General features: G+C 42.7%; 1 protein-coding gene across 1 annotated transcript in view; it reads right to left on the bottom strand.

Moving 5' to 3' along the window:
* SLC6A7 (solute carrier family 6 member 7) overlaps positions 1–21719 on the bottom strand; it is a 66613-nt gene that overhangs the window by 2599 nt on the left and 42295 nt on the right. Inside the window, exon 13 of the mRNA XM_075210043.1 lies at positions 5334–5501. Within this exon, the coding sequence (XP_075066144.1) occupies positions 5334–5501 (168 nt within the window). The remainder of the gene's footprint in view (positions 1–5333; positions 5502–21719) is intronic.

Raw genomic sequence — 21719 nt, 5'->3', positions numbered from 1 at the left:
CTGCGCACTTTGCTAAGGATGTGATGTATGTGACTGATCTGTGATACAGTACTTTGACATCACAAGCTTTCGTTTGTATTTTATATTTCCAATTTGTGATACTTATTTTTTATATCAATGGGACTAAATGCCCAGCTTCTGATAATAGCACTGAGCCTTCTCCCTCCCATTGCTTTCTGTTTCCAAACAGCTCATTAGAAAATAGGCCATGTCAATGCGCAAGCTCATTAGCCCAACTTACTGCTAAATCTAGTCAGTATGCTATTAAATATCCTGCTGTATTAAGCCATTGTCCTATACAATGCGCACGTCTTTCTAGATAGGAGACTTCAGTACTATGGGGCTGAACTTAACCATTTCAAGACAGAACAAAGTACTTGATACATTTAAAATAAAGCTATTATACTGGAGAAGGATTCTTCCCTATGCACAGCACATCAGTATGCTTATTAAAAGCTTCTTGGGGGTATAAACTGTGGGTTTGAAAAAGTGGAGATGTTGCCTATAGCAAGCAATTAGATTCTAGTTATGATTTATTTAGTACAAAATGACAATTAGAATCTGATTGGTTGCTATAGGCAACATCTCCACTTTATCAAACCCGCAGTTTAGTAAATATACCCCTTGGAGTCTTAAATGGCCTAGAACAGTTCTACATACTCAGCTGCATAGCAAATATAAATACAGGTGGATGTGAGTTTATTTCAGTGAGTATTGCATTGTGGGTAAGGATTAAGGAACTAAAGAACCACTAAATCTAACATTTATGTTGCATCACAAATAAAAAAATTCTAATAGTTAGAAATGCATATGTAAAAGTCACAATACCTTGACAGAACTGGAGAGGTTTGACTATCTAGCTATTATTTTTGCTATAAAGGGGGTTGAACATACAAACCACACAAATATAGTGTCCTGGGCAGAATACAAACCCATGCTCCCAACACTGTCAGGCAGCATTGCTAGTCATTGTACCGCTCAAAATATTTGAAAATAGTCAACTGTATTTGTATGTTAAACATTTACATTACAAAAAACTAAATTATGAAAATATACAATAAATCTGTAGGGTATTTACTATTATATCTTAATTATTGCACATGTAGTATTTAGAGTAATTTTCTCTGCTTTGATCGACAAACGGTTAACACCATGATTCAGAACCCAGTGAATGGTTAAGAGCACGCAGTCACTGAAAACGAAGTGTCACATTTTTGAGCTCCATTGCCTCTGTCCCCAAAGCAGGAAGTGAGGAGCAATTCACACTACAAGTCACATTTCCATTATGATTCATAAAATAACAGAACGGTGGAAGAAGGCTCATCTCGTGTGTGGTTGCCATAGCAACGAAGAGCACGGACCAACGTGTAGAAATGTAATGTGATCCATCTATGAGAGGTAATGGAAATAGTTCCTTTATATGCAGAGCTGGATTAAGGCTTTGGGGGGCCCGGGGCACTTAAGACAGGGGGGCCCCCTAAGATCTATAATTAAGAGCAAAGTGTCTTCATTGGGTATAAGGCTGTAAGCATTGACACATCCTGCATTACAACACCTATAGCCAGCAGTACGACACTTACAGCTCTCCCAGAGGGCTCGCCTAGGTTGTCTGCATAAGAAAAAAGTCATTACTTCCACAAACTAAAATACTTTACATTAAAACAATCATCAAAACCCCACACTAAAACTAGCAGTGATACCGCACACTAAAACTAGCAGTGATACCGCACACTAAAACTAGCAGTGATACCGCACACTAAAACTAGCAGTGATACCGCACACTAAAACTAGCAGTGATACCGCACACTAAAACTAGCAGTGATACCGCACACTAAAACTAGCAGTGATACCGCACACTAAAACTAGCAATGATACCGCACACTAAAACTAGCAATGATACCGCACACTAAAACTAGCAATGATACCGCACACTAAAACTAGCAATGATACCGCACACTAAAACTAGCAATGATACCGCACACTAAAACTAGCAATGATACCGCACATTAAAACTAGCAATGATACCGCACATTAAAACTAGCAATGATACCGCACATTAAAACTAGCAATTATACCGCACACTAAAACTAGCAATGATACCGTACACTAAAACTAGCAATGAAACAATGAACAATGAAACTAACATAAAAAAATAAACATTGATAACATAACACCAATTTTGACTATATATGTCTGCATGCAGGGGTGGATTGGGAACTTAAAGTGGCCCTGGAAAAAAAGTCTGAAAATGGCCTCATGTGGGCGGCGCCAAATAAATGGTAGGCGGAGCGCAGTATGTGTGTGTACCCACTGTGTCTGTCCCTGTATGTGTGTGCATTCACTGTGTCTGTCTGTGAACCCACTGTATGTGCCCAAGTATGTGTGTCTTGTTCTTGTCGCTTTCCCTACCTGTGGCTGCTGGTGTCTTTAGTTCAGTTGCTGCTTGTCTGGATCCTGGAATGTTGAGAGTCCTATCTGGAAAAAAAATGGGTACATTAAATTAAGAAAAAACTCTGAGCCCCTGCGTTAAATCAATAGCACACACGTTTAATAATTAGGCCTCCCTTCTGCCACATTAAAATAATAGCATTCACATTTGATAGAGATATTTTCCTCCAACCAACCCAAACTTTTAAATTAATAGTATTCCCATTTAATAAATAAACCTATTTCCCTACCTCCAAACAGGCCCAGAAATAAATAGCATTTACGTTTAATAAATGTAACCATTTCCCAAAACCATCCCTGACATTAAATTATTCCTATTCACATTTAATAAATAGCCCTCCTCCCCAAACTCAACCCCACACTTAGTAGTCCCAAACTAGCATTGAATTATAACTCCTTCCTCCTTATCTTAAAATAAAAGCCCCCCCACTATTAAACTAAATTGCCCACCATCACCCATTAGTCACCACCTATCTCACACCCCAATTTCATTGCCATAAACCCCCTGCCCCCAACCCCATTACAGTGACATAAGCCCCACTACCCACACACACACTATACTGACATAGGCTCCCCTGCCCACACACACTACATTAACACACACTATATTGACATAAAACACCCTCATACTTACCTTATTCTAGCCGCGCTTCCTGCATTGTACACATGGGACTGCACCTGTCACGTGGTGCGCGTCCCATGTGACCTTTTCTTTTGACTGGATAGGACAAGGACGAGGCCACGTATAGGAGGGCGGGGTTTAACATAAGTTCCGCGGCCACAACAATTCTCTCCCGCTGGCACCCGTGATCCAGGAGAGGCCCATGTTAGGCTGGTGACGCTGGTCCTGATTGTCGGTCGATACCCAATTATAAAAAAAAAAAAACAGACCAAAAATATATGTAACGGAAAAAAAAAAACTTCAAGCAGCCTACGACCCTCCACATTAAGCCCCCGGCTTATCGGGGTAAGCCCAATCGCCCCTGTCTGCATGTGTGTAACTTTAATAATGATTACTAAATTACGATCTGCCCCTCTTGTACGACTACATTAACCTGCCACTCTGGCATGGATTGGCTTTACCAGCATATTATTAATGTTTAAGTACTTTGTATATTTACTGAAACATAACTGAAAAAAAATTATATGTATATACATATTCAAGAAGACCCTTCATAGCGTATAGTTTTACTTGATCAAATATGTCAAATGTAGCCACCTATAGCAGCTAAAATAATATATATATATATATATATTATTCTAGCTGCTATAGGTGGCTACATTTGACATTTAATCAAGTAATAATCATGTGATGAGGGTCTTCTTGAATAAGTATATACATATAATTGTTTTATTTTTCAATTTGTATAAATATCTACATGAGCAGTAAAAGTCTGACTACTTACCCAGACACTTGTTCCAACTCCTTGGAGGAGCTGCGCAAGCTCAGCAGCTCCATTTCCTCCATCTTAAAATGTACAGCAGCAGCGGTGCTGCTGTACATACATCTATCAGACATTTAGTCTGTCGGGTGGAGGAGGGTGCGCATACGTCAGCCCCCGCCCCTCTCCCACCGCGCGCACAAGCAGGGGAGTAATCGGATCACCAAATGACAGGTGAGGTGATCCGATCAGCGGGGGGCCCTCGGAGAGAGGGGGGCCCGGGGCACGTGCCCCCTGTGCCCCCCCCTTAATCCGGCCATGTTTATATGAAATGAACAGGGGGTGAACCTTTCTTAATAATAGATTTGAAAAATATAGCACATCTAGTTTTAAAGGAAACATGCGCTATAAAAAATAAAAATAATAAAACACTGAGAAGTGTATGGGCAACTAAATGTAAACATTATAGTCTGCACCACAAGAACAGATCGCATCGTTTGACCTGAGCGCCATGTGACGGGACCTATTTTCACTTGACCACATGTGGGGATGGTTACTTTTGACAGTGCAAGGCTTAGGCCGAATGACATGGAGACCTAAATGCAGTCGACAGATTGCTGCACACACAACCAGATCTACTTTATGCTGACGAGATATTGCCTAAACATTTTTTTTTGCATCAATCATTTTAGCGCCAGACATGTTGTCAATAACGAAAAGAACAGCAGATGGCGTCCACCTCTTGTCCATTGGTTCATTGGTGATCTTCCCCAATCATAAATGTTCACTACATTTATTGACTACTAGCAAATTCACTCTATTTTTATACTGAGCTTTTATATTGCTATGTGCATACTATTCACTGTCAAGTCACCAGTCTCACATTAACAAAATGTTTTATGTAGGATGAAGATCTTGTGCAAAGAGGATAGGGCTATGCTGGTATGTGGGAAGGATCATTTTCATGATATCCTTGTCACATCACAGAAATTGGCTATGGAAATAGGTGATATCACCAAAACGGATTTTAAGAGAGTGGTTTGGGCCGGAAAATTGGTGGAACAAGTTCACAATTGACAAAGTTTCTCGCTACACTCTTAAAGAACAAGATTCACACTTTTCAGATAAGGAATATAACGTTTACCTGCAAAAATCTGATTTTCGCACTATTTACATGAGACTCTTGTCAATATTACAACGGAACACAATAATTCATTTATACTATTATTATAACAAACGCTTTCTTTATAAACTTATGTTCATAAAATTTGTCCCACACAGGCAACGTCGGGGACATTTGTCATAATATATATTAAAAATAGAATCAATACAGTTGTAGTACTGTGTATTGAACGGTGATTTACTGCACTAATAAGTGATCTATCAAAATATAGTATGGAGAATCCGTACAATTATTGCATCCGTACATTTATTGCAGTGAACTGTGGCTTTCTCCATCTGTCTTGACTTGGAGCATTGTACATTGCTGTGTGCATCACTTACCTCCCACAGAGTTCCTTCCTCCTTTAACACAGCAACCAACATTCCGATGGGGATCATCATGCAGGAGAGAAGCCCCATGAGGATTCCTAATGCCTCTGACCACAGGGGGAATTTGTAGCTTCCGTATTGTGATGGCTGATATTTTAGTATGCTGTAAGCCAGGAGACCCTGCGTGGAAATAACAGAAGGTAATTAGAAGAAGTCACATGGTTTTAAGGAACACATTTCTCCTGGACATTCTGGGAGACTAGGCAAGTATGATATTATTGTAAGTGCCTCAGTTTAAAATGTGCACCGCAAATCAACGGTGAGTGGACGCTGCATTCATATACCGCTGGTGTTTTTGAAGGTGCAGTAGTGTTTTTTTGGGAAGGAAGAGGTGTTCTATACAGGGCTGTCTCTTCCATTGGGCACGATGGGCAAGGGCCCGGGGGCCCTGCAGGCAAGGGGGCCCGTCCGAATCCTATTTTCTTTTTTTAAATACTTACCTTGCGGTCACTGTGCTCGCAGTGAATGCTGGGCGTGATGTCACGCCCAGCATTCACTGCAACCACAGCACGGAAGAGGGCAGAAAAGACTCAGCGGCGCGTAAAAAAGAAGAGGATCGAACTTAAGGTCTTAAGGTAGGTTAAGGGAGCCCCTATATATATATATATATATATATATATATATATATATATATGTAAAAAAAAAGTGATTATATATATAATCACGTTTTTTTTTACATACATATATATTTTTTTTCCACACACACACACACTATTTATATATATATATATATATATATATATTTTTTTTTAGGGGCCCGGTACACTGCATTGCCTGGGGGCCCATAGAGTTGTTAAGGTGGCCCTGGTTCTAGAGCTTCTATAACACTAGGCAAGCCACCAGAGGGTGTGGCCAAGACCTCATCATAACACGGCCATGTTCCCTGTGACACAACCCCCCCCCCATCTCGAAGTTGAGAGGTAAGAAACAGAGCTAGAAGTAGCCTGCAGAAACAACTGGAGCATTTATAGTAGAAGTAGGCAAGGGAAAAACATGAATGATACAGGTAGTTGTGGGCGTTGTGTTATGACAGTAAAGGGTATATGTCACTGGGGTAGCCATTTTGTTGGCCTCACTAATATTCATCAGAATTCAGCCTATCAATTCCCATAGACCTGTAAAATGTTGAATTGACAACAGATTCTCCAACACATCTATGTGCTTACAGTCACCAAGGCCCTGCCAAATATAAGACCTGTTTAGGGGTAAAATATATGCCCTTTTAGTATTCAAAAAAATAACACTTAATCAAACAAACATTAACATTTTATTATATTTATTAGGGATGTGCACCGGCGACTTTTGAGGTCTCGTGTTTTGTGTTTTGGATCCGGATTTTCGTTATTTTTGAGGTTCGGATTTGTCTCGCAAAACACTTGACGAAAGGTCTCGGTTCTCGTGTGGCAAGTTCAAATGGCTGCAGAAACCTTGCACAACACGGAAATCAGTCTCCACTGCGCTTGACTCAGGCGCATCCCCACTCCTTTGCCTATGTCGTAGGTGGCTGTGTAGGCCTGAATGGCCTTTTGCTGCTCCTCCATCCTCTGCAGCATATAGAGGGTGGAGTTCCAGCGCGTCACAACCTCTTGTTTGAGGTGATGGCAGGGCAGGTTCAAGCTTTTCTGATGTGCCTCTAGTCTGCGGTAGGCACTGGCTGAATGCCGAAAGTGTCCAGCAATTTTGCGGGCCACCGCAAGCATCTCCTGCACACCCCTGTCACTCTTGAGGTAATGCTGCACCACCAAATTAATGGTGTGGGCAAAACATGGGACGTGCTGGAAATTGCCCATATTTAATGCCCGCACAATGTTACTGGCATTGTCTGACACCACAAATCCCCATGAGAGTCTAAGTGGGGTAAGCCACTGGGAGATAATTTCCCTCATTTTCTCTAATATGTTGGCAGCGTTGTGCCTCTTATTAAAGCCTGTAATGCACAATGTTGCCTGCCTTTGCATGAGCAGCCATTTTGTAGATGCTGCTACTGATGCAGCTGTTGCTGTTGCTGCGGAAGGGGATGCATCTACCCAGTGGGCTGTCACAGTCATATAGTCCTTCGTTTGCCCAGAACCACTTGTCCACATGTCCGTGGTTAAGTGGACAGTGGGTACAACCGCATTTTTAAGAGCACTGAGGACACTTGATCGTACTTCTCTGTACATTTTTGGTATCGCCTGCCTAGTGAAGTGGAATCTCGAGGGGATTTGGTACCGGGGACACAATACCTCCATCAACCCTCTAAATCCCACTCCACTGATGGCGGACACCGGGCGCACGTCTAACACCAACATTGCAGTTACAGCCGCAGTTATACGCTTTGCAATAGGGTGACTACTATCGTATTTGGTGGTCATGGCAAACGACTGTTGGACGGTCAATTGTTTGGTGAAAGACTTAGCGGTCTTACGACTTCCCCTCTGGGAAGATGACCGACTAACAGCAGCAACAGCAGCAGTGGCAGTAGTAGGCGTACCGCTGCAGGATTCCTCGGATGAATCCCGTATTGAGGAGGACTCAGTCTGGCTGGTGACTTGGGCTGCAGGACTGAATCTGATGGAGATTGTGGAGGAAGTTGACGAGGAGGGTGTTGCTGGTGTGTATCCAACTGGACCACGGGATTTAGGTGTCCCTGTACCGATGAGGGTCCTAGCCCCAGTTCCTGAACTAACCACTGAACTATGAAGGTTATTCAGGTGACGTATAAGGGAGGATGTTCCTAGGTGGGCAAGATCCTTACCCCTGCTTATTTGAGCTTTACATAAGCTACATATTGCCATACATTGGTTGTCTGGATTTGGATAAAAATAACTCCAGACCGAAGAGGTGCATTTTTTGGTCTTCTGACCAGGCATGACGATGGGCTTTTTCATCCCATGGACATCAGCTGTTTCCCCCCCTGGTGCCTCATTTACAATAACCACATCACCATCCTCATCATCAAGTTCCTCCACAGCGCCAGCTACATCATCAATAGCCTCCTCCCGAGCCACCTCTTCCCGTACAGTGATGGGAAGGTCAGGCTTGACAACCACCAACACCCTTGGACTCGCCTTGGGGATTTGTGATAATTTCTCTTTAGAAGGCAGAGTTGTTTGCTGTTTTGTTGCTGACAGCATAACTCTCTTCAATTTTTTGTAGGGGGGGGGAGGAGGAGGAGGGCTAAGATCCGTGGGTGAAGCTGAACCACTAGTCATGAACACGGGCCAGGGCCTAAGCCGTTCCTTGCCACTCCGTGTCGTAAATGGCATATTGGCAACTTTACGTTTCTCCTCAGATGATTTTAAGTTTCTCTTTTTGCTACTTTTTCTTAACTTGGGCTTTTTGGATTTTACATGCCCGGTACTACGAGATTGGGCATCGGGCTTGGAAGACGACGTTGATGGCATTTCATCGTCTATGTCATGACTAGTGGCAGCAGCTTCAGCATTAGGAGGAAGTGGGTCTTGATCTTTCCCTACTTTATCCTCCAAATTTTTGGTCTCCATTATATGTAGCACAAGATACTGCAGAATGTGTGAACTTGGTAATATTGCAGTACCAATGGACTTATAATGCTGGATTGGTTTTGCAAATTTGGTTATAATTATTATATATTTTTTTTTTTTTTTTAATTTTTTATTTTTTTTTACTTTTTTTTTATTTTTTACAAACTTGGGAATAATGGGGAAATAACTATGCCCTTAGAAGCACAGAGCACAGGACACAGCACCACTGGACTGAACAGGACACGGCACAGGACCCAGCAGCACTACGGAACTCAGCAGGACAGAGCACAGGACACAGCACCACTGGACTGATACTGCAGAATGTGTAAACTTTGTAATATTGCAGTACCACTGGACTTTTACTGCTGAATGTGTGAACTTGGTAATATTGCAGTACCAATGGACTTATAATGCTGGATTGGTTTTGCAAATTTGGTTATAATTATTATATATTTTTTTTTTTTTTAAATTTTTTATTTTTTTTTACTTTTTTTTTATTTTTTACAAACTTGGGAATAATGGGGAAATAACTATGCCCTTAGAAGCACAGAGCACAGGACACAGCACCACTGGACTGAACAGGACACGGCACAGGACCCAGCAGCACTACGGAACTCAGCAGGACAGAGCACAGGACACAGCACCACTGGACTGATACTGCAGAATGTGTAAACTTTGTAATATTGCAGTACCACTGGACTTTTACTGCTGAATGTGTGAACTTGGTAATATTGCAGTACCAATGGACTTATAATGCTGGATTGGTTTTGCAAATTTGGTTATAATTATTATATATATTTTTTTTTTTTAAATTTTTTATTTTTTTTTACTTTTTTTTTATTTTTTACAAACTTGGGAATAATGGGGAAATAACTATGCCCTTAGAAGCACAGAGCACAGGACACAGCACCACTGGACTGAACAGGACACGGCACAGGACCCAGCAGCACTACGGAACTCAGCAGGACAGAGCACAGGACACAGCACCACTGGACTGATACTGCAGAATGTGTAAACTTTGTAATATTGCAGTACCACTGGACTTTTACTGCTGAATGTGTGAACTTGGTAATATTGCAGTACCAATGGGCTTATACTGCAGGATTGGTTGTGAAAATTTTGTGGTAATTAAAAAATATTAAAGTAGTTTTTGGTATTTTATAAAAAAAACTTTTTTTTATTTTTTTAAACACAGGGGAATATTGGGGAAATAACTATGCCCTTAGAAGCACAGAGCACAGGACACAGCACCACTGGACTGAACAGGACACAGCACAGGACCCAGCAGCACCACTGACCTCAGAAGGACAGAGCACAGCACACAGCACCACTGGACTGATACTGCAGAACACAGCACAGCACAGCACAGCACAGCACAGCACAGCACAGCACAGAACTAAACAGCACAGAACTAAACAGCACAGAACTAAACAGCACAGAACTAAACAGCACAGAACTAAACAGCACAGAGGACCACCTAACACACCCTCCCTCTACCCTGATCAATGCCCGAGTGAAGATGGCGGCGACTAGCGGGGAATTTATAGGATCCGAGTATCGCGAGATCCGACAACGGGATTATGAGTCAGAGCCTCAGTTTCACTTTTGAATTTGGCGCCAATACCCGGATCTGTCTCGGATCCGACTCGGATCCGCAACGTTCGGGTGGGCTCGGATTTCAGAAATCCGAGCGCGCTCATCCCTAATATTTATATAATATTTTGCTAGATAGTTCTATTTAATAGATGTTGCTGTCAGTAAAATCATTGTTTTAAACTGTTTATCAGACGCTCGCAAAATTTTCTCCAAACTTTTTTGTGGTAACTATTCTCATAAGTCACAGTATAATAAATATTACAATTTATAATTTCCAATATTCACTTATAGCTCATGCTAATCCCTTATACGCCTTACAGTTACTGAAATTATTCCTTTTAAGTAACTGAATCTTCCTTTTAATAGGGTAGTGGGCAGCACGGTGGCTAAGTGGTTAGCACTTTTGCCTCACAGCGCTGGGGTCTTGAGTTCAATTCCCAACCATGGCCTTATCTCTGTGGAGTTTGTTCTCCCTGTGTTTGCGTTAGGGATGTGCACCGGCGACTTTTGAGGTCTCGTGTTTTGTGTTTTGGATCCGGATTTTCGTTATTTTTGAGGTTCGGATTTGTCTCGCAAAACACTTGACGAAAGGTCTCGGTTCGGATTTAAGGTATTGGATTCGGATTTTTTTTGAAAAAAACATAAAAAGTTTAAAAATCAAGTTTTTGGGCTTATTTTCACTCCTAGGCTATTATTAACCTCAATAACATTCAATAACAAGCATTTCCACTAATTTACAGTGTATTCTGAACACCTCACAATATAGTTATTAGTCCAAAACGTTGCAACAAGGTATCTTTCTGGACTGCGTAGAGGAGTGGGTCACCACAATATCTTAAAAACCCTGAACTTTTATGATTCGCACCAATAATTGTACCTGGACTGTGTCGAAGTCAGTAAATTGGATAAAGTCATTTCAATTAAAGTCTAGCAAACTTGGTTGTCTTTGTCTGAAAAGATGCGTACGGTACGCTATGACGTACAAGGGCACGCTACGGCGTGAAAGGGCGTACGCATCCACTACACGTGGCAGCAACAGTAATTGGTCTTTTACCATACATTCGCACAAACACGCATACTTATAAAATAGTACACATTATTGGTAGTAGCAACACATAGTCAGTTATGTCGAAATATAGTAGTATTTATATGTTATATCAGAGTTACATGCATATTAGTGAAATACACAGAACGGGTTAATGGAATAACATCATGAGTGGTATCATAATGAACCTTGTTACATATCCTACTGTTTGGTGCGCTCTGCGAGGGAATCGCAGAGTGCATGCGCAAGTTATGAATGATAGGGAATTATGAACTACTTAAGACTAAGGAATTCTGGCGGGAAGAGCAGAGCATACCCCCTGCAGAGATGACCCCCTCCTTTGGATTCCTTAGGATGAACCAGCCAATGATTGACAACCCCTTGGACATTCCTGAGACCCGGACCAATAGATGCAAGCCATACCATCTTCATTGTATTACTGTATTTGATTGTGTATATAAGCAGCAGCTTGTGATCCAGAGTGCAGACATCTTGTCCCCAGACTTCAGGATTGAATGACTGCACTGGATCCAGAGCGCCTGCGATAAGTAACGGCTGTATTTACTATTACTTCGCTTGAGCATATTTTTTCCACTTATTGCGAATAAATCTTTGTGCGTTGGAAACACAAATCGAGGTTCGACAATCGTTATTGACTGCGTAGAGGAGTGGGTCACCACAATATCTTAAAAACCCTGAACTTTTATGATTCGCACCAATAATTGTACCTGGACTGCGTAGAGGAGTGGGTCACCACAATATCTTAAAAACCCTGAACTTTTATGATTCGCACCAATAATTGTACCTGGACTGCGTAGAGGAGTGGGTCACCACAATATCTTAAAAACCCTGAACTTTTATGATTCGCACCAATAATTGTACCTGGACTGCGTAGAGGAGTGGGTCACCACAATATATTAAAAACCCTGAACTTTTATGATTCGCACCAATAATTGTACCTGGACTGCGTAGAGGAGTGGGTCACCACAATATATTAAAAACCCTGAACTTTTATGATTCGCACCAATAATTGTACCTGGACTGCGTAGAGGAGTGGGTCACCACAATATCTTAAAAACCCTGAACTTTTATGATTCGCACCAATAATTGTACCTGGACTGCGTAGAGGAGTGGGTCACCACAATATATATTAAAAACCCTGAACTTTTATGAATCGCACCAATAATTGTACCTGGACTGCGTAGAGGAGTGGGTCACCACAATATCTTAAAAACCCTGAACTTTTATGATTCGCACCAATAATTGTACCTGGACTGCGTAGAGGAGTGGGTCACCACAATATATATTAAAAACCCTGAACTTTTATGAATCGCACCAATAAATGTACCTGGACTGCGTAGAGGAGTGGGTCACCACAATATATTAAAAACCCTGAACTTTTATGATTCGCACCAATAATTGTACCTGGACTGCGTAGAGGAGTGGGTCACCACAATATATTAAAAACCCTGAACTTTTATAATTCGCACCAATAATTGTACCTGGACTGCGTAGAGGAGTGGGTCACCACAATATATTAAAAACCCTGAACTTTTATGATTCGCACCAATAATTGTACCTGGACTGCATAGAGGAGTGGGCACTGGGCACCACAATAAAATATATAAAAAACCTTCAACAGATCTGCATTACACTACACATACGGCTGCTCCTCCATCCTCTCCATCATATACATGTTGGAGTTTTAGCGTGTGACAACCTCTTGTTTTTGATAATGTCAGTGCATTTTGAATATTTTTCAATTTGCCCCACACCACTGAATGTACTTTATCTATGATACGCAATACGCATCTATCTATCTTGACTGCGTAGTGTGGTGGCCCCGGTACACAATTTGGTACCGAGGCCACAATATAATTAAAAAACCCTCCACGTGTCTGAATTCCACCAAACAAGTATCTGGACTGCATAGTGGGGTGGCCCCGGTACCCAATTTGATACCGGGGCCACAATACCTCCTCCAAACATGCTCCAGACAATTCGTCATTGAGAGACCCCAGACAGACAGGGTCGAAGTGTTATTGTTTGACTTTGTAAACCCAAAAAAATGTCCCTGTTGCACATAGTCGTGCAATGAAGCCTGACTTTTTCATTTAAAGGCACGATCTTTAAAGTGTCAGAAAGAGAGAGAAGACACAGGAGAGGAGAGTTGTAGCTGGGGACCTGGGGTGGAAGCTCCCAGGCTCCCCCAGCATTGCCTGGAAGTCTGAGCGTGGTGACTGAGCCAGGGCAAGGAATGTGTGCCCTGGATGAGGGGGAGAACTCCATGCCACTATAGTGAACCCAAGAGAGAGGGGGACACTGCACATGGAAGAGGCCCTGGAGTGAGGGCTGCTACAAGAGGCATGGTAGTTGTAGTGTCAGATCCTGCGGCTGAGAGTACACAGAGTGACGTGTCAGAGCACAGGAGACATTATCCCCGCAGAGGAGGGATGAGCTGCAGTTGAGAGGTATGTTGTTGAAATAGGACATGCACACTTTAACAAACCAATCATTTCAGCGACAGGGCCTACCAAACAACTTTGGCTGAAATGATTGGTTTGTTTGGGCCCCCACACCAAAAAAGCTATTCATCTCTCCCTGTACAGACTAAACAGGCTCTACTGAGGCAAGATGTCGTCCTCATCCTCAACCTCTGATTCCTCTCCCCCTACAGTGTGTACTTCCTCCTCATCACACATTATCAATTCGTCCCCGCTGGACTCCACAACCACAGGTCCCTCTGTAGTATCTGGAGGGCAGTGCTGTACTTCATTGAGGAATTGATTATTCATTTTTATAAACATCATTTTTTCAACGTTGTGAGGAAGCAACCTCCTTCGCCGCTCACTAACCAGGTTCCCCGCTGCACTAAAAACTCTTTCCGAGTACACACTGGAGGGGGGACAACTCAGGTAAAATAGAGCCAGTTTGTACAGGGGCTTCCAAACTGCCTTTTTTTCCTGCCAGTAACAATATGGACTGTCTGACATGTCTACTTGGATGGTGTCAGCAAAGTAATCATCCACAATTTTTTCTATTGTGACAGCATCCAATGCAGCGAGAGTAGACATGTCTGCAATGGTTGGCAGGTCCTTCAGTCCGGACCAGATGTTATCAGCATCCCCGCCAGTGCCTCTTTTGGGAAAACTGAGCTTTTTCCTCGCAGCCATAGATGTGGAAGAAAATGAGGGTGGAGCTGTTGGCATGTCACGGTCCTCTTCAGAGGACAATCTCCTGACCAGCAGGTCTTTGCACCGCTGTAGACTTGTGTCCGCCGGAAACAGAGACACAACATACGCTTTAAACCGAGGATCGAGCACGGTGGCCAGAATGTATTCCTCTGACTTTAAAAGAGTGACCACCCTCGGATCCTGGCAAAGCGTACAAAGGGCTACATCCACAAGAGCTACATGCTTGGTGTAATCGCAATGGCTTACCAGCTCCTCCCTCACTTTCTCCAGCTGCTTCTGCAACAGCCTGATCAGGGGAATGACCTGACTCAAGCTGGCAGTGTCGGAACTGACTTCTCGTGTGGCAAGTTCAAATGGCTGCAGAACCTTGCACAACACGGAAATCAGTCTCCACTGCGCTTGACTGAGGCGCATCCCCACTCCTTTGCCTATGTCGTAGGTGGCTGTGTAGGCCTGAATGGCCTTTTGCTGCTCCTCCATCCTCTGCAGCATATAGAGGGTGGAGTTCCAGCGCGTCACAACCTCTTGTTTGAGGTGATGGCAGGGCAGGTTCAAGCTTTTTTGATGTGCCTCTAGTCTGCGGTAGGCACTGGCTGAATGCCGAAAGTGTCCAGCAATTTTGCGGGCCACCGCAAGCATCTCCTGCACACCCCTGTCACTCTTGAGGTAATGCTGCACCACCAAATTAATGGTGTGGGCAAAACATGGGACGTGCTGGAAATTGCCCATATTTAATGCCCGCACAATGTTACTGGCATTGTCTGACACCACAAATCCCCATGAGAGTCTAAGTGGGGTAAGCCACTGGGAGATAATTTCCCTCATTTTCTCTAATATGTTGTCAGCGTTGTGCCTCTTATTAAAGCCTGTAATGCACAATGTTGCCTGCCTTTGCATGAGCAGCCATTTTGTAGATGCTGCTACTGATGCAGCTGTTGCTGTTGCTGCGGAAGGGGATGCATCTACCCAGTGGGCTGTCACAGTCATATAGTCCTTCGTTTGCCCAGAACCACTTGTCCACATGTCCGTGGTTAAGTGGACAGTGGGTACAACCGCATTTTTAAGAGCACTGAGGACACTTGATCGTACTTCTCTGTACATTTTTGGTATCGCCTGCCTAGTGAAGTGGAATCTCGAGGGGATTTGGTACCGGGGACACAATACCTCCATCAACCCTCTAAATCCCACTCCACTGATGGCGGACACCGGGCGCACGTCTAACACCAACATTGCAGTTACAGCCGCAGTTATACGCTTTGCAATAGGGTGACTACTATCGTATTTGGTGGTCATGGCAAACGACTGTTGGACGGTCAATTGTTTTGTGAAAGACTTAGCGGTCTTACGACTTCCCCTCTGGGAAGATGACCGACTAACAGCAGCAACAGCAGCAGTGGCAGTAGTAGGCGTACCGCTGCAGGATTCCTCGGATGAATCCCGTATTGAGGAGGACTCAGTCTGGCTGCTGACTTGGGCTGCAGGACTGAATCTGATGGAGATTGTGGAGGAAGTTGACGAGGAGGGTGTTGCTGGTGTGTATCCAACTGGACCACGGGATTTAGGTGTCCCTGTACCGATGAGGGTCCTAGCCCCAGTTCCTGAACTAACCACTGAACTATGAAGGTTATTCAGGTGACGTATAAGGGAGGATGTTCCTAGGTGGGCAAGATCCTTACCCCTGCTTATTTGAGCTTTACATAAGCTACATATTGCCATACATTGGTTGTCCGGATTTGGATAAAAATAACTCCAGACCGAAGAGGTGCATTTTTTGGTCTTCTGACCAGGCATGACGATGGGCTTTTTCATCCCATGGACATCAGCTGTTTCCCCCCCTGGTGCCTCATTTACAATAACCACATCACCATCCTCATCATCAAGTTCCTCCACAGCGCCAGCTACATCATCAATAGCCTCCTCCCGAGCCACCTCTTCCCGTACAGTGATGGGAAGGTCAGGCTTGACAACCACCAACACCCTTGGACTCGCCTTGGGGATTTGTGATAATTTCTCTTTAGAAGGCAGAGTTGTTTGCTGTTTTGTTGCTGACAGCATAACTCTCTTCAATTTTTTGTAGGGGGGGGGAGGAGGAGGAGGGCTAAGATCCGTGGGTGAAGCTGAACCACTAGTCATAAACACGGGCCAGGGCCTAAGCCGTTCCTTGCCACTCCGTGTCGTAAATGGCATATTGGCAACTTTACGTTTCTCCTCAGATGATTTTAAGTTTCTCTTTTTGCTACTTTTTCTTAACTTGGGCTTTTTGGATTTTACATGCCCGGTACTACGAGATTGGGCATCGGGCTTGGAAGACGACGTTGATGGCATTTCATCGTCTATGTCATGACTAGTGGCAGCAGCTTCAGCATTAGGAGGAAGTGGGTCTTGATCTTTCCCTACTTTATCCTCCAAATTTTTGGTCTCCATTATATGTAGCACAAGATACTGCAGAATGTGTGAACTTGGTAATATTGCAGTACCAATGGACTTATACTGCTGGATTGGTTTTGCAAATTTGGTTATAATTATTATATATATTTTTTTTTTTACATTTTTTATTTTTTTTTACTTTTTTTTTATTTTTAAAAAACTTGGGAATAGTGGGGAAATAACTATGCCCTTAGAAGCACAGAGCACAGGACACAGCACCACTGGACTGAACAGGACACGGCACAGGACCCAGCAGCACTACGGAACTCAGCAGGACAGAGCACAGGACACAGCACCACTGGACTGATACTGCAGAATGTGTGAACTTGGTAATATTGCAGTACCAATGGACTTATAATGCTGGATTGGTTTTGCAAATTTGGTTATAATTATTATATATTTTTTTTTTTTTTTTAAATTTTTATTTTTTTTTACTTTTTTTTTATTTTTTAAAAACTTGGGAATAATGGGGAAATAACTATGCCCTTAGAAGCACAGAGCACAGGACACAGCACCACTGGACTGAACAGGACACGGCACAGGACCCAGCAGCACTACGGAACTCAGCAGGACAGAGCACAGGACACAGCACCACTGGACTGATACTGCAGAATGTGTAAACTTTGTAATATTGCAGTACCACTGGACTTTTACTGCTGAATGTGTGAACTTGGTAATATTGCAGTACCAATGGGCTTATACTGCAGGATTGGTTGTGCAAATTTTGTGGTAATTAAAAAATATTAAAGTAGTTTTTGGTATTTTTTAAAAAAACTTTTTTTTATTTTTTTAAACACAGGGGAATATTGGGGAAATAACTATGCCCTTAGAAGCACAGAGCACAGGACACAGCACCACTGGACTGAACAGGACACAGCACAGGACCCAGCAGCACCACTGACCTCAGAAGGACAGAGCACAGCACACAGCACCACTGGACTGATACTGCAGAACACAGCACAGCACAGCACAGCACAGCACAGCACAGCACTAAACAGCACAGCACAGCACAGCACAGCACAGAACTAAACAGCACAGAGGACCACCTAACACACCCTCCCTCTACCCTGATCAATGCCCGAGTGAAGATGGCGGCGACTAGCGGGGAATTTATAGGATCCGAGTATCGCGAGATCCGACAACGGGATTATGAGTCAGAGCCTCAGTTTCACTTTTGAATTTGGCGCCAATACCCGGATCTGTCTCGGATCCGACTCGGATCCGCAACGTTCGGGTGGGCTCGGATTTCAGAAATCCGAGTGCGCTCATCCCTAGTTTGCGTGGGTTTCCTCCGGGTGCTCCGGTTTCCTCCCACACTCCAAAAACATACTGGTAGGTTAATTGGCTGCTATCAAAATTGACCCTAGTCCCTCTCTCTCTCTGTCTGTCTGTGTGTATATGTTAGGGAATTTAGACTGTAAACTCCAATGGGGCAGGGACTGATGTGAATGAGTTCTCTGTACAGCGCTGCGGAATCAGTGGCGCTATATAAATAAATGGTGATGATGATGATGATGATAGTGAGACTCCATTTGCCTGCACAGACAGAGATGCCGTTACAATGGTTTGAACCATGGCCTTGAGGAGCATTAATATATGTCAAGAGCAGAGAATTACTGAGCTTAATAACTGGAGTGCTTCATTACCTAAATATGTTACTCACGCTCTCTTTCAGCTCTTTGCAGTAGATTACCATGTTAGGAGGAAAGGGGCCTCTCTATCGCTTCATACAGGCAGCTTGGCAGACTTGCTTTGCAGACTATTTACTGTTTACTGGAGGATACATATACAGGGGCGGGACCAGTGATGTCACAGCAGCTCAAATGGTTGCAGTTTCAGCTTTTATCAGAACCCATTAGGACAGTGTAGGATGTGGGAGGAACTACAACTGTCCTTAATGGGGTAGTGAGGTCAGAGTCGGAACTAGCGAGCTGTGGGCTCCGGTACAGGGAAGCGGGGATAAGGGAACTGGGGCCCACAGCTCGCTAGTTCTCCGTGCAGTGGGCCCCATTATCTCCATGGGCCCCTGTGCACCGCATCTGCAGCACCAATGGTAGTTCCGCCACTGGGTGAGGTAATGCTTAACATTTTAACAGATCTGCAGTGCAATGTCATTGTAACAATAAATTATGTATTTTACCTTCATTATTCATATCTGAAAAAATTAAATCTTGGCGTTTAGTAGTTTGGGGATTTTGGGGTTAGTGGTCCTGCATGTTTGTAACCTGCAACTGGATTTCTTTTAAAGCATCATAAAAATTTAGAATACGGATATATTATATAAAGGAAACTATTTTCCGTAACCCAAAAACCTATAATATTTTTAAAGGGCTGCTAAGTTGATTCAGAAGAAAATGGTAACTTGAAACTTTCAGAAACTGTTATAAGTCTGCATAGCATAATCGTAAAATCACATTTTCAAGAAAGGTCCCATTCTCTCTCTCAGAAAAGTGTGAATCTCATTCTTTTAGAATGAGGCGAGAAGTATTTGCGACTTATGACATATTTTTAGGTGGTATTTATATTGTGCAAGGGTACTGCAAAAATGTGTGTCTACTTTTGTGCTCAGTGTCACTAGTGTATTTGGGGGATATTACAGGGACATAGAAATCAATAAATACTGTCCAAAATGTGCAGAAAATATAAAACTTCAGTGCCACGTATTACCACCAGATGGTGATGGAAAGCCCTTTATGCAGACTGAAACATAGTTTGTAGTCTGAACTAGGGCAGGATTCAAATGCACCATAACTGTGTGTGAGAGTGACCTTGTGTGTGACCGAATTGTTCCTCCCCTAGTTTTGTGCTCAGCCTGGGGAAAATCTACTGCTGCACAAGCAGCCTATGAGGAGTATGACCGCACTGTCCCATAGGAAGCTATTGGTCCGCTCGGTCTGTTTGCCCAGCCTTCAATATGACTCAGCTACCCAGAAACCCATCTGCCTCACCAATATAGCCTTCCCTATTGTCGCTTTTCCTCCTAGCTGGGTATTTTGCTTCTAATTCTAGGTAGAGTTCTGCCTGCTCCTAATCTGTATTTTTCAGTAACTTTACCTCAGTGAATCTCACCTAGTTCCCACATTCCTTATGTCTCAAATTTACCTTTTTCTTCATACTGTAATCTTATATGGGCAAGGGTGTCTATGCCTCTTGTCTCTTGTTTGTACAGTATTTTTCCCACATTGTACAGAGCTGTGTAATATGTTGGCGTTATATAAATTCTGGATAATAATTTCAATATTAGTCTAATCAATACATTTTGGTTTTTTTGCAATTTTGTGCAGAACTAGGTGCAAAATTAACTTCTACCTAACCAGGCTAAGAAATTCATTTTGCCCAACTGAAAATGATGCATGCTGGGAAAGCCGCCGTCTTCATGCACCTCGATGCAAAAAGCCAAAGTAAGCTGACAATGAAGTTACAAAATACAACTTTTTGTTTGCAATCCACCGGTAAACGTAACATTGATACTTATGTCATGGTAAGATTTTGTTATCAGCCATTTAAGGCACCAATTAATTCCCCGCAGTGTAGTAAGAAGAAGTAGTGTGAACAAAAAAAATGTTATCTTAAATATGAAACTATAAAATTATAAAACATTTACATATAGAATGCCACATTACATATTTCCTATGTCTATGTGTAAAAGGGAAGTTCCAATCCTTAGATAGATAGGAAGAGAAGGTTAACCTTTTCTTCCTATTATATTGCATTGACTGCTTGTGTTCAGTGATGTTTTCCTGAAACTTCAGATTATTATATGTACTGTATAAACAGAATATAAACTGGTATACACCAAGCAAAGAGAAAATGAGGACAGTTGTAGCACAATCACCTGAAATTACCTTACTAGTCATGTCACCGAAAATCAAAGCGGAAAGCAGATGTACAACTCATTATTTAAGATGCTTATTTAAAGGGTTTCTGTTTTGTTGTAAATTATAACGTGTAAATGATGCAATTAATCAATTGTCCACTGCCGAATGTATTTATAGATAGAGACTGCTATGTGTTTGTACATAGAACCCTAGGGATACTGCAAGCTGTCTCTGATAGTCACCGGGGCTTCCCTCAACATTTCTGCTTCATGACCCCCACCACAGTCAGTTGTTTCTAAGGTGATATTATGTCTTTTATCACTTTACAGCAGAAATTGCAGTTTGCAGCCAGTAGAAAGTCTTTGCGCATCCATCAGACACGGCCTCATACTGTGCTGGTGATAGGAAAATACTGCACATATTGCAAAAGAAATTGGATTTTATCATATTTATTATATGATACTTACTCAAAATGGTTGGGTATGAAATTCTGACGGTAGGAATATCACTGTATAGCCGTTGGACCCACTGGTATTGCCGTTTTAATTCCAGAATTGTGACTGTCTACCTTTTCACTTCCGGCAATCACAATGTCCGTATTTTATCCGTGTCGGAGAAACTTACATAACGGGATTTAGCCTATCAGCGTTTTCGTGTCGGTCATATTTCCGGCAGTATTCCTACCGTCGGAAATATGACTAACATCGACTCAAAAAGCTATAACAATTGTCAGTGCACACCTCAGATGGCAGTGTATCTTCTCAACACCCAGT

Source organism: Mixophyes fleayi, chromosome 4, assembly GCF_038048845.1.
Source record: "Mixophyes fleayi isolate aMixFle1 chromosome 4, aMixFle1.hap1, whole genome shotgun sequence".
In the NCBI taxonomy this organism is placed as follows: domain Eukaryota; kingdom Metazoa; phylum Chordata; class Amphibia; order Anura; family Limnodynastidae; genus Mixophyes; species Mixophyes fleayi.
This window is presented reverse-complemented; position numbering and strand designations above follow the sequence as displayed.